The sequence below is a fragment of the Erpetoichthys calabaricus genome, chromosome 1 (genome assembly GCF_900747795.2).
Source record: "Erpetoichthys calabaricus chromosome 1, fErpCal1.3, whole genome shotgun sequence".
NCBI lineage: Eukaryota > Metazoa > Chordata > Cladistia > Polypteriformes > Polypteridae > Erpetoichthys > Erpetoichthys calabaricus.
This window is the reverse complement of record NC_041394.2, coordinates 277,333,260-277,346,981: the sequence shown is the minus strand read 5'-3', so window position 1 is coordinate 277,346,981 and position 13,722 is coordinate 277,333,260. Positions and strand designations below refer to the sequence as shown.

At 35.4% G+C, this 13,722-nt stretch overlaps 1 protein-coding gene across 4 annotated transcripts in view; it reads right to left on the bottom strand.

Annotated features, from left to right (window-relative positions):
• The window catches only part of ppp6r2a (protein phosphatase 6, regulatory subunit 2a), a 176,103-nt gene that overhangs the window by 74,924 nt on the left and 87,457 nt on the right, over positions 1–13,722 (bottom strand). For all 4 annotated transcript variants that reach the window (XM_051935201.1, XM_051935215.1, XM_051935209.1 and 1 more), the window contains exons 5-6: positions 10,682–10,819; positions 933–998 (exon numbers count right to left, since the gene is read on the bottom strand). In XM_051935201.1, coding sequence (XP_051791161.1) covers positions 933–998; positions 10,682–10,819 — 204 coding nt within the window. The remainder of the gene's footprint in view (positions 1–932; positions 999–10,681; positions 10,820–13,722) is intronic.

Sequence of the window (13,722 nt, the reverse complement as noted above, 5' to 3'; positions counted from 1 at the left end):
GTCTTGCTTTACATCAGACACAGAAGATATCTGATTGATAGTATTGTTATTAAACAAACATTTTAAATACAGGTAGTGAAAAATAGCACACCTTTTCAGCTCACCTTCAGTGTGAGGCTTAAACAAAAATTCCAGTCTGATTAACTATATAGTTACCTTTGGCATCCAAGATCTTTTTCATGTAACCACACTCATGTAAAAGAGCATGTCATGGAAAGTGACACCAGCTTGCACTTCCTAAACTGAATGAGTATTTTTTTAACTCTACAACCTAAGACACTTGGTTTTGGGCTCCAAGAGGAAGGCAGAACTCAGATTGATGTTCTCGGAGTCAAAAGACTCAGTGGTAGGGTGAAATCTCAGTACCCTAATACTGAATACCTTTGTGCACGTACAAAACGTGTATTTGTGTTGCATTGCTTACATGGAAAACTGACCACTAAACTTCAGTGTGTCTTAAGATAATATTAACAAGTATATTGGAAAACTTTCAGTAATAAGATAAAATTTGTATTAGCCTTGCTTCATTTACAGTCATTTTTAGTTAGAGGCTGAAAAATACTTTTTTTCCATTTGATTCAGTATATGGAGGTTTATTATTTGTTAATTGGATAAAAGATTTAGGAAGTATGGTTGCAATCACAATGCAATTAACAGTGGTACATGTGGTGCCTTCCCGCTGATGTTCCACGTTCAGTGACCACATTCATTATATGCAATATTTATTTACGGAAATCTGGGCAAGTGTATATATTTCATTTAGTTGTTTAATATTTATTACTATATCCATGTCAGTGTGCTTCTCGTAATTATTATAATGGAATTTAAGGTACCTTCAGATAAAATACTATTTCTCAAGGTTAGTTTAAGCAAGTAGGTTGATGCCTGTGTATAAAAGAATTAAAAATAGTCAGTACTTTGTAGGGACTCACCTGTTCACACTGGCTTGTATGAATAAGTTCAATAAGTCTCTGAATTAACTTCTCTTCATTCAGCCACTGAAAATTCAAATTGAAAGAAAAATACAAATTATTTATTATTAAAGCATATCATAAAATGTTAATACAAACCATTTATATTAACAAGTACTATAGCTAAATGTTTTCATTTTATGTCACAAATAATAGAAAACCAAAGAACACCTGAAAGTGAGGGATATATTACAGATGAGAAAACAATCAAAAAATATTTTAAGCAAACATATTTATTATATTCCATTTTATCCATAGAACACAAGCCTTCTGCTACATAAGACATTACACTAATAATCTGAGAACTTGTGCTAGGGACAAGATCCAACTATAACTTGAGAATGCCATCAGTCCAATGTAGTGGATATTAGAGTAGCATTCAACTTTAACACAATGTACAAAGTATTGCCAAATTTAAGTTATATATATATATATTCAAAGGAGAATTCTGTTTTACCAGCGTAATTAAAGGCTGGCAAAGCATGACAGAGTCAACATTCAAGCATCTTCTCATACATAATAACAATGTGTGTAAATTAATATATACAATACAATATCTAACTGTTATCAGAAAAACTAAAATCAATCAACGATAAATCCACAGGAGTTTCAGGAGTGATATTTGCAAAATACCACAATCACATGAGATTGCTATTTATTAAAATGACCCTTACTGAGAAGCTTAACAACTCTTTAAACTTGTTATTTATTGATTTTTTTTTTATATCTGTTGATCTTTAACATCTGACTAGACCATAAAATTTAAAATTGAGTCTCTGATTGTCGAAAGATATTTACAACTAAAACCAATCCAATTACCATATTTTCAATTATTATCTCTGGTGGATTTGGAGAGCTATAGCTTGATTATCAACGAGGGCAACCATGTCCAAAAATAGGGATTACCCAATACAATAATACACAGCTATTGACTATTAAATAAAACAACTGAGTAGCTTGTTCTGGTAGCCAACTTAAATCTAAACCAACACATATGGAACATAACTGGAAGAAGCCTGAATTATGTCCCTGCTCAACCAAAAGTCTGGCTCAGCTAGCCAGAAACATTAAACAGACTCTAGAATGAAATCCCTCAAGAAAGAATTTAATCCCTCTCTGACTCAGTGGCACTATGGGTTGAAGCATACCATTCAGCTAATGAGAGACATACTACTAATGATGTTTTTCCATTAGCAAACATTACCAGAATCAATTTCCATTTTGTTTTCATTATACTTTTTCCTAGATACTGGGGTTGCTCCGTAACAGAAATCCATTCTGACCAGCATCCTGGGCAACATAAAACTTCACCAACAAAAAATACTAATGATTAAATAAAGGAAAAAAAGTAACACTATAGTAATTTTGTCCATATCAGTACTCTGTGTAAAGATAAAAAAAACATGCAAATGTTCATGTCTATCACCTTCTTAATGTTCTTGTTCATAACAGGAAACAGACCAGTAAGGCTGCTAGCCTCATTCTGGGTCATTAAACTTGTTGCTTGTTCTGGTTCCAGCTGTTAGTGGAAAAACAGAATTGACTTTTTTTTTATGATAACACTTTGAAAACCTCTCCCAGGGCATTGGTGACACTTTTGGTGATACAATTTCCATTGGGAAAACAGAAAAAAAAACCTTCTAGTTAGGCTGGAGGACAAAAAAAAAAACCAAACACATCTGCAGGGGTTCCAAGGCCAAACACCACCCAGTCCCTACTGGGCATCTAGTCATCTTATGTCAAATGCCTATTGTAACCTTTTCATTTTTATTTGCCAATATCAAATATGCCATTTATCTTTGAAACTCTGCCTCTAAGGCCAGGATCCCAGAATTAGTGGAGCTACCATGCTACATACAATTACACATCAGTAAAACATTACTGCATCAGATCAATCTTCGCTTTTCCTAGTGACCTGGCTTTTATTGATGGCGATTTAAAACACATTTTGTTCAGGAAACTGTATTCTTTTGAAATTAAACCGGTGATCAGTAGGAATAATGTGAAATATGAGCCTATATTATTATTATTGGTTTATAGTTTTCACTTGTTTGCACTTGTTTACATTGTTCACTCAAGTATTTCTTTTTGTGTTTTTTGTCAGTTGTATTTTCAAGCTCAAATTTTTTTTTTGTCTTAACCATGAGCAGACAATAAGTGGTAATAATGAATTGCATTTTACTATAACTTATTAGAAACAACAATGACATTTACAGGATGCACGAGGAATGCACTGAATGCTTTTAACTTTGAAGTTGTTTCCTGTAGTGCCTGAAGTGGAAGAAAATAATGGCCAGTACTTCGTTTTGAAGGCTTTTTAAACAATAAGGGGTCACTCTTTAAAGTCTGCAGATACAAATGTACAGTCATATTTGGGCTTCTGAATTGAACAAAAAGACAGCCAGGGGAGAACTGGGCAAAGAGACTGTTATTCTGGTACTTGAAGAAACAGTATTGAAGCTTTATTCAGTATTGGAACTTAAACACACAGCAAGCTTGACAACTTCTTAGTTGTTTTACTCTACTGGTGGTTCCTTCAGTTTAAAAGAATTTAGAGCTGCCTTTCTCTGAAGCATTCATTTGAAAGGAGGTAGCTACGAAGCTGGAGGCACTCTCCACATCACAGAGAACTAAATACTGGGTAAGTAAGCGAGTTGGCATTAAAATCATATATGACTAATACACTATTGTGTGCAGCTGATCCTGCATGAGTAAACTTGTAAGCTGCATAAAAGTGTGTGTGATCCAGTCCTTGAGATAAAAAAAAGTGCAGCACAATCGGTCACCATATGTAAAGAATTTTTGAGAATGGTGGGTTCAACCATTTTCTGAGCATGGGGTCAGGGTCCCATTTATAAGTCTCTAAATGGGAACGTATAATGCAATAGAGTAGCTCATGGGGAATTTTAACTTATTTCTGTCGACTTTGTCTTGGATCTGAAGACACCACTTCCACCCATAATTGTAGCGCAGATCGGGTAGCCACTCTCTTCTGCCTTTCTGCTTCTAACAAAGTAACCTCAGCGCTCATAGGCACAGTAGTTGGCACCCTCCCTGGAGCTTTATAGTGCATCTGACTGTGACACCAAACATAATTACATTTGACTTTTCCTAACTAGGACACTGCCTCTTCTTTAGTCTTCTGTGCTCCTTATTGGTTGGTGCTGCCTTCAATTGATTCTGCTGTGCCTTTCATTTGCACAAAGCCCCCCCATTATTGCAGTGCAGAGCATGAAGGTTAGCGAAATATTAAAAAAAAAAAAAAAAAAAAAGTCCTCCAATGTTCTTTTTTCTTAAATGTCACAGAAATTCAGTCAAATCCGTCAAGGCTTTTTTGAGATTTTTCGGGATTTAGTTTTTCTGTATACATATTCTGTATAAATATTGATTTATTGAGACGTCCTTTCTTAGCAGATATCTAATGGCCTAGATATATAGTACTGTCGAATTTCAGGTTTTTATCTAAATGGGAAATAGTGTTTTTCTTGATGAGTCAACTTTGCTTATAATCTATATACAGTATGACTCAGATTAGAATAAATAGTATGCCACATACAGGGCAGTATACTGTATATCACATAGATGATTTTACTACACTGCGGTGGGTTGGCACCCTGCCCGGGATTGGTTCCTGCCTTGTGCCCTGTGTTGGCTGGGATTGGCTCTAGCAGACCCCCGTGACCCTGTGTTCGGATTCAGCGGGTTGGAAAATGGATGGATGGATGGATGGATTTTACTACACAATCATGTGGGAAACCATCACAAATAGGACCATGGTCCAAAACTATAGCTTAAGGAACACTGACCTACAACAGGTCCTTTAAACTGCCTGTGCTCTACTTGTAAAAAAAAAAAAAAAAAAAGTCACCTTGAATAAAGACCTCAACCAAAATATACAATAGCTAAATTAAAACTAAAGGTTATCTCATTTTACTGGCAAACAGATAAAAAAATCCGACAACAGAAATCAATTGCCAGCTCATTAATAATATCCTTAATTAATTCACAGAATGACACCTATATCCCTAAAATACTAATACGCCACTACTGTGTTGGGGAACATTACTTTTAAAATTAACGTAGTTGCATTACTCATTACCCACAAAAAAAAGTAACTAAATATGGTAGTTGCTTATTATAAAATAATAATAATAGTAATTTACTGTATTTATAGGCACCTTTCAAAGCACACAAGGACACCTTACAAAACACATTAATAACAACAGTGACAATATAAAATAAATAGAATATTACTGTACAATAAAACCAGAATTAATACGATAATAAAACTGAATTAAAATTTATATCAAACAGGTGGGAAGAGAGTCAATATTACAAATATTGTTTTGTGGGAGAGAGTTCCAGAGGTGAGGTACCACTCAATCAAAAGCTCTAAGCCCCATGGAAACCAAGAGAGCTGGAGGTAAAATAAGATTAATAGAAGAAGATCTAAAGATACAGGAAGGAATGGAGATATGAAGAAGATCAGAAAGATAATGAGGTGCCAGATTATGGAGGGTCTTGTAAGTAATGAGCAGAATCTTAAAATTAATGTGATATTTAACAGGGAGCCAATGAAGCCACTGAAGGACAGGAGTAATGTGTTCAATAGAAGGGGTTTGGTAATAATAAATGCTGCAGCATTCTGAACCAATTGGAGTTTGTAAAGGAGTTTGTGAGGAAGACCAGAAAGGACAGAATTACAATAATCAATATGAGATGTAACCAGGGCATGAACAAGAACAGCTGAAAGAGATGGGTGTAAAAGCTGATATTACGCAGACGTAAATATACAGATCGAGTAATAATATTAATATGCACCTCAAATTTTAAGGTAATATCAACAATAACAACTAAACTCTTAACATGGGAGGAAGAAAAGATCAGAGCATTATCAATAGTCAATGAAATATTTGTCCCAAACAGATTTAGTTCCTACCAAAAGAATCTCTGTTTTATCACCATTTAATTTAAGAAAATTAGCAGACACCCATGATATAACTTCCTGCTGACAGTCAGAGAGGGAAGAAGGTGGAAGTGAAGAGTGGAATCAGGCTTATTAGACAGAGTTGAATGTTGTCAGTGTAACAATGAAAATGAGTATCAAATTTAGGCAGAAGATAAATAATAAATAAAAGGGGGGCCAAGAGAGAGCCCTGGGGAACACCACTAACAACTGGGCAAACTTGTGATCTGAAATTTTTTAGTTGGACAAACTGTGTATGATTCGAAAGATTTAAACCAGGCATGTGGAGTGCCAATAATACCAGTTGATTTTAATCTCTCAAGGAGAATATCATGAGAGATTGTATCAAAGGCAGAGCTCAGATCAAAAAGCACAAGTATGGTTAACAGCCAAGAGTCAGTCACCGTCAGCAGGTCATTGGTGATTTTGACCAGAGCTGTTTCTGTACTATGAAATGGACGAAAGCCAGACTGAAATTGTTCAAACAAATGATTGTCAGCAAGGTAAGAGTGAACCTGTACAGCAATAGATTTTTCAAGTGTTTTTAAAAGGAAAGGTAATTTTGAGACTAGACGATAATTGTTTAGGTTGTAGGGATCCACACCAGATTTCTTGAGAATTGGAGTAAAGGAACAAGACCAGAGATAAGGGAAGAATATGTGATGTTAGTTATTAAAGAGGAAAGAGAAGATAAACAGAATTTAACCAAATAAGTAGGAACTGGATCCAGCTGATAAGTAGAGGGTGTGGATTTTCTAATAATACCAAATATTTCTTTCACAGTTGGGAGTTTAAAACTAGTAAGAAAAGAAAAAGGGGGATTACAAAATGCTCCTTGTTCAGAATTTCCAAAAGAAGTCAACTGCTGGTGGACATTTCCAATCTTCTTATTAAAAAAGGTCATCAAAGAGTTACATTGATCAGTGCAGTAAAACTGAAGTGGAAGATTGTCAGATGGCCGTAGGGTGTTGCTTACAGTTGAAAATGAAACCTTAACATTCCCTTCGGCAGACCCAATTAGCGTTGCATAATATGCAGTTTTTGCTACAGACAAAGCATCCTTATAGTCATGCATGTGTTCATCAAACATATTCTTATGGACAACAAAACCCATCTTTTTATAAAGCCATTTCAAACATTGACCCTTAGCTTTAAGTTGGCTGAGTTCCGGGATGAACCAGTGGGGAAGAGTAGGTGAAAGAGACAGTCTGGGTTTCCAGAGGCACAAGATTATCTGAAAGGCTGCAGAGTCCATCGTTATAGCAGGAAACTAGTTCATCTGGGGTAAATAAATTGTCACTGCTGGGCAGACTGTCGACTCCATTGGAGAAGGCAATTAAATCAATATTATTAATGTTGTGAAATGAAATAGAACAAAATAGGTTTGATTTAGATAATATTAAGTTGACATTAAAAGACACCAGTTTGTGATCAGATATCGACAGATCAGAGGCTGTACAATTATAAGGAGTAACACCAGAGCAACAAATCACATTGAGAATATGGCCTTTAGAGTGAGTAGGAGAATTGCTGCTGACCAATACTATCAAGGCTTGATATAAAATCCCTCATAAGATTATTAGTAACAGCATCCATATGTACATTAAAATCACCCAAGAAAATAACATTGGAAGACACAGAACAAAGAGAATCTACAAACTCAGACAATTCATTTAAAAAGTCCTTATTCAGCTTAAGCAGTCGATAAATAGGGGGTAAGTGTAGTGGGAGTAGGTCCATTGATTTGTAAGACAATGGATTCAAAAGAGGCATAGTTTTTGATGATACTTTCACCTTCATGCTGTAGAATATCACAGAACCTCTACCACAACCAGAAGCAAGTGGTTGGCAAAAGTAAACAAACCTGGGGGAACAGCTTGACTAGTGCTGCAAAAAATCACTGGGTTGTTGCCAGGTCTCAGTTAAACAAAGTAAATCAACCTTATAGTCAGTTAACAGATCATAGAGTATAGGCCCCTTACTGGTGAGTGAACAGACGTTGAAAAGCCCAGTGGCAAGTTTGATTTTTCCAGGTGATGCTGTAGCCGACCTCGCTAGGTTAGCTATCACACTCCATCGAGATTTCTCTGCAGGTAGAGTAAAAGTAAAACAAAAAGACTATATTGGCTTATGGTCATAATAGCTGAAGTTCCGCTGAGACCCACGGTGAATGTATTTCCGACAAGAAAGACAGAGAATATCCCGGTGATGACACAATGCTGAAGGTGGTTCAGACGGGCGACACCGAAGCTGAAGAAGCTCCGCTGCCATATACTTGTAAATTAATGTCACTGATGTCACTGGATGAAACATGAAAAACAGGACAATCCAGGCAAACACACACCAAAGAAGCAGCTTGTCAATCCATATCATTAATAAACTTCCAGCCGGAGAAAACAGATTGCGAGCAACCAGGTAAACACTGCATTTATCAGATATTGTTAAAACCACCCAAACGAAACTCCAACAGATAATGGCAAAAATACAGCAAGTACTTTCACTTAGACAGCAGACTAGTTAATAAAACATAACTAATAGAAACTTAACTACAAGATAAAACTAAGCCCCCAGCAGAGCAGCAGCAAGTACTGCAAGCGTTCACTCAAAATGTCACATCTTATAGCGTGTTACTTTTGTGCTACACTTTAATTTTTATGATAACTGCACATTTGGCCAGCATTTATTATTAAATCCAATGCCTGAAGTAGGCCTACTGGCTTTATTTCATTTTTGCCTTTGTGCACAGACAGTAAATGGTTGCGTACTAGCATATCCGACTCTAACCTTCAAGGAGGACAAAATCTAACTCCCCTCATACCCTCTCCCCTTTCGTTTAAAATTTAAGAATAACATCCAACTCAAAGAGGGAACTCCCCTACTGTATACCTAATGTATGTATGTCATTGCGAAACACTGAGGGGTTTAAACCCCCACTCGATTAAAATATTGTGTAAAGGTCTGTGCACCTCGGAGAGTGGTGCCATTGAAATACAGAGTTTACGCACCTCCTCCGACAGCAGAGGAAGATAATCATCATGCCGGAGAGACAAAACTTTCCACACACCTACCCGGATAGTCCACCTCAATTTTTGTTTTTCTTTGGAGTGTCAGGAATATGTTCCCATAGTAACACATACATGTTGTTTTCTTTTAAGTAGGTATTTTTATTTCAATAAAATAAGTATTAAGTTACATTAATCATTACTTTAAAAACGTAATCTGACTACATAATGTGCATTAGATAGATAGATAGATAGATAGATAGATAGATAGATAGATAGATAGATAGATAGATAGATAGATAGATAGATAGATAGATAGATAGATAGATAGATAGATAGATAGATAGATAGATAGATAGATAGATAGATACTTTATTAATCCCAATGGGAAATTCACATACTGTTAATGAATCACCCCTAACACTGAACAGCATATGAAAGTGTTCTCTAATTTACTGTATTGTCAACCCATCTAAAATGTAACCGCTATACTTCTAGATTAATATATTGACATCTTTCCTTTATATTCTAATCCAGACAATCCACTTTTGGGTGATAGTGCTGGAGCTTAATTCAGCAATATTATTCTCATGGCAAGACCCAACCCTAGACTAGATCATTGCAAGAGACACTCACATACACCCCGACATCACCCATATTGGACCAATTTAAAGTTGCCAGTGAAATGTACTGTACATACATCATTAGAATGGAGAAAGATTAAACAGAAGAAAAACCTATTTAAATATAAGGAGAACATGAAATTTCTACATAGAGCCAGGACCAAGATTTGAACCTAGGACTTTGAAGTGTGCCAGCAATACTATCCACGGTAACATCATGTTGCCTCAAATAATCCAATGAATGGAAAGAATTTTTATTAGTTGCATTTGTGCACAATCATAAATATAAAATACTCCTTCCTGTATATAGTTTAACTGTAAAATAGTATGACCAGAAATGTTTTTTTTTTTTTTTTTTTTGCAATGCATAAAGACACAAGTAAAATCTGAGACTTTTAGGATTTCATTTCTTCATGCTCATTGTTGTTTATAGTTACAAAGTTTAATAACAGGTTAAATTAACACAACTTAAAAATGAATCAATTACCTGAATCACCACTCAATCACATGCATAATCAAGGTACATTCCATCCAAAGAGTTAAAAGTCATAAAATTATCATATGATATCATAAGGAAAACTGTTGTGTTTAATACATACAAGAAAAGAACTACTAAATAGCATGGACGATAGTTTATTAGCTTGAAAGCCTCCAAGTATAATATTACACTGAACCATTCACAGCGAGACTAGGCCATTTCAATATATTAATTTAGACAAAAACTGGTCGATTAAATATCTCAAATATCGCAGGCCTAGACTATGTCTGAAGCCACTACACTATAGGAATAAACAAAGCTTTTAGCTATAAAAAGGCAAAGGCTTCTGCTATAAAAAGACAGACTTCTACCACCTTCTTAAAAATCTGCCAAATTCAGTACTTTCTAAAGACATGTTAACATAAAATAAGACTTGCCTTCTGTAAATAACAAATGCCAAAGGATGCTATATCTCTGGAATACAACCACAAATTTGTATATTTTCTCTTTATTTTTGACAGCAATCAGAAATTTCTCATTACTCTACTGTGTTCAAACATGAGAGATAAGCATACATAGAAAATTAAATAAGATTACATCTTCCATGAATAACGGAACAATATAAATTATACATAACTTACATTTAAAACCTCTTGCCGTAAAGTAGCTGGTTCCACACAGCTAATGAGACGAAGAAGCAAGTCCATCATTGCTGATGTATCAATATGTTTAAGCACAAGACTAATAAAGCCATCCTTCTTTCTTAAAAAGCTAATGACCTTGTTAAAACAGGGGAAAAAGAAAACAAAACATAAAAACACAAATACAGAAAATGTAGACATCATAATTTTGCTGTTGTGTAATACAGTATTAATATAGTGACATAATACTGTATCCAAACATTAAATTCCAATGCCCCCAATTAAATAATATATAAACATCAAGGTTTATGACCCAGATGTGATCCCCATCTATAAATATTATATTTATTTGTTTATCTTTCTGTTAACATCTTAAAAGCGGCACATAAAATGCATTAACACAAAACCAGAGATTATTTTCTAAAAATACTTGTGTTGTTCATGATTTGCACCTTTAAGTTTGTTTTAAGGTTTACTATTCAGTAGAAATTGTGTCACTTAGAAGATAAATAAAGATATACAAGAGAGGTCTTTTTAAAGGTATCTGCCTTTACTGCATTTCTTAGAAGAATAACATTCAATTAAGTCTAGTGTTTTTTGTTCTTCACTCACTAAGATTGGGCTCACGGTGTTTTTACCAGTTTCCAGGTATAACAGCAAAAAAAACTAAATTATACATAAGGTACACATTGCACTAAATTGGGGCAATTTCAATTCAATTAGAAAAAACAAATTATAACAATAAAAGTTCATTAACATTATAATTGAGGTATGGCCAGATGACAACTCTTCAGCATTTCTGGAGAAAATAAACCTTGGAGCGGGGTTCACAGTACTTGTTAAGAGATAAAGTCACAGTTAAAGTAAGACAAAAATCACAGTTCAGGTGACCTAAGCAAACAAACTACACAGACCCATCTTGGCATTATACAATATTGTAAATACTGGTTAGTCTAATAATAAATTTAATCACTACTATCCTTGGATTTGAAGCCTTCCAAAATCTCTTCTGTCATTTTTCAAGGGTAAGAGTAGAGGCTTGGAAATACAGAAAATGCACCAAGTGCCAGCAAGGGAAATGACAATCCAAAATTAAAGCTTGTACTATTGTGCAATGACTACCAGAGACTGCAATATGAACAGTTAATCAGCAGCTCTACTCAGGATATACTAATTTAAAGTAATGATCCTTCATCCTGAATTTAAAAGCAGAGACTGATGTGCATCTCTTATGCAAGCATGCAGGTCTTTCCACAACATTATGGTTCTGTATCTTTGTTTAATTAATCCCTAGTACAATTTTTAGTCTGCCGTGGGCTGGCGCCCTGCCCGGGATTTGTTCCTGCCTTGCACCCTGTGTTGGCTGGGATTGGCTCCAGCAGACCCCCGTGACCCTGTGTTAGGATATAGCGGGTTGGAAAATGACTGACTGACTGACAATATTTAGTAGACCGTCATCTTCAGATCTTAATTTGGTAAGCATCCGCAGGTAAGTTCACATAAGTAAGAAGGGCTAAATCAGTTAACACTTTAAATATCCTATGAACCTATGAAATACGGTATAAAAAGAATTTTAAAAATCAGCTTAAATGGAAGCTACTTTAAAGACTAAAGAAGGAATAGGATTTTTATGGTCATGCTTCCTAGCTCTAGCAATATTCTTGTAGCAGTATTTTGAATTCACCAAAAGCAACCAATAGATGGCGCAGCCTGTGAATAATGCATTTCAGTGGCCAATTCTAACAGAAACAAATACAATAGAATTAACTTCTATGTCCCTACATATTATAATGTCTGGCTATGCATAAATTGAATGCTGATTAAATAAAATTAATGTTTAGGCCTAATGAGTTAAAGAGTGATGTGACCTCATTATCATCTGTATTATTCTGACCAATTTATACAATTTTTGTTTTTGCATTTAAGGAAAGTCTGGGCTGACATGCTTGGCCTGCTGCCACAGTGACACTCATCAGGATAAGTGGTTTCAGAAAATGTGATCAGTTGAGCCTAGTAGCTATCTTTCATTCACATTTTAACTCATTGACACAATTAACTGAAGATCCGCTGTGGCAACCCCTAACGGGAGCAGCCAGAAGAAGAAGACACCATTAACTGAAGACGCAACTGGAGAAGCTACATTTCGTTTGAAGGGAAATACAGCCCAGTGTCATATGCATACGAATGAAAGCATATCATTGGTTTTCTAATGATACCTTGAAGGTATAATAAGTGAAATGAAAACAGTAATGGAAGTTAAATTCTGAGGAGTAACATCATCACATTTCTATAAATATTGAAATTATTTCATATTTTTTCAGCTAAACAATGCAAGGATAGTGTTTGACAGCTCAGGGTAATTTTTTTGACCAGAGTAAAAAGAATAGAGTGGTCATTGCTGTCAAAGCATGCATTAAAATGTCTTTGATCACAAATATTAATGCTGTTTACATACTACAACTAGTGTGAAAGCCAGACTGAAACTCTTCTAGTAAGATGTAATGAGAAAGGCAGGACTAAAGCCATGTGGCAACTACGTTTTGAAGGAATATAGAAAGCAAGGTAAATTTGACATTTTTCAGTAACAATTTTATATTTCACAAAATCAAGTCTACCAGAATTCATACACACTTACCCATACAAAGTTCACAGTGAAATGTAGGAACTAAACATCATTACCTTAAGGCCAGGTTTATACTTCACACGACGTGACACATGCGCCTGTGGATGGTACTGCTACGTAAGCCGTGTATTGATCATACTTGCACACATATTTGACGTAAATCCACCAGGTGGCAGTGCGAGATATCATCACTGTCAGATAACAACATTCGGCTTCGCTGTGTTGTGAATTGCCTGAAATATCCATTAAATTCCCAGGAAACCTTGCCACAATATCTCTGAAAAGGATGGATGTTTAATTATTACTTCTATCAATCCAAAGATGCACCCATTCCAGCAAGCATCGGGCGCAAGGCAAAAACGATCCCTGGATGGGGCATCAGCTTATCGCAAAGTGAATACAAGCTCGCACGTACACT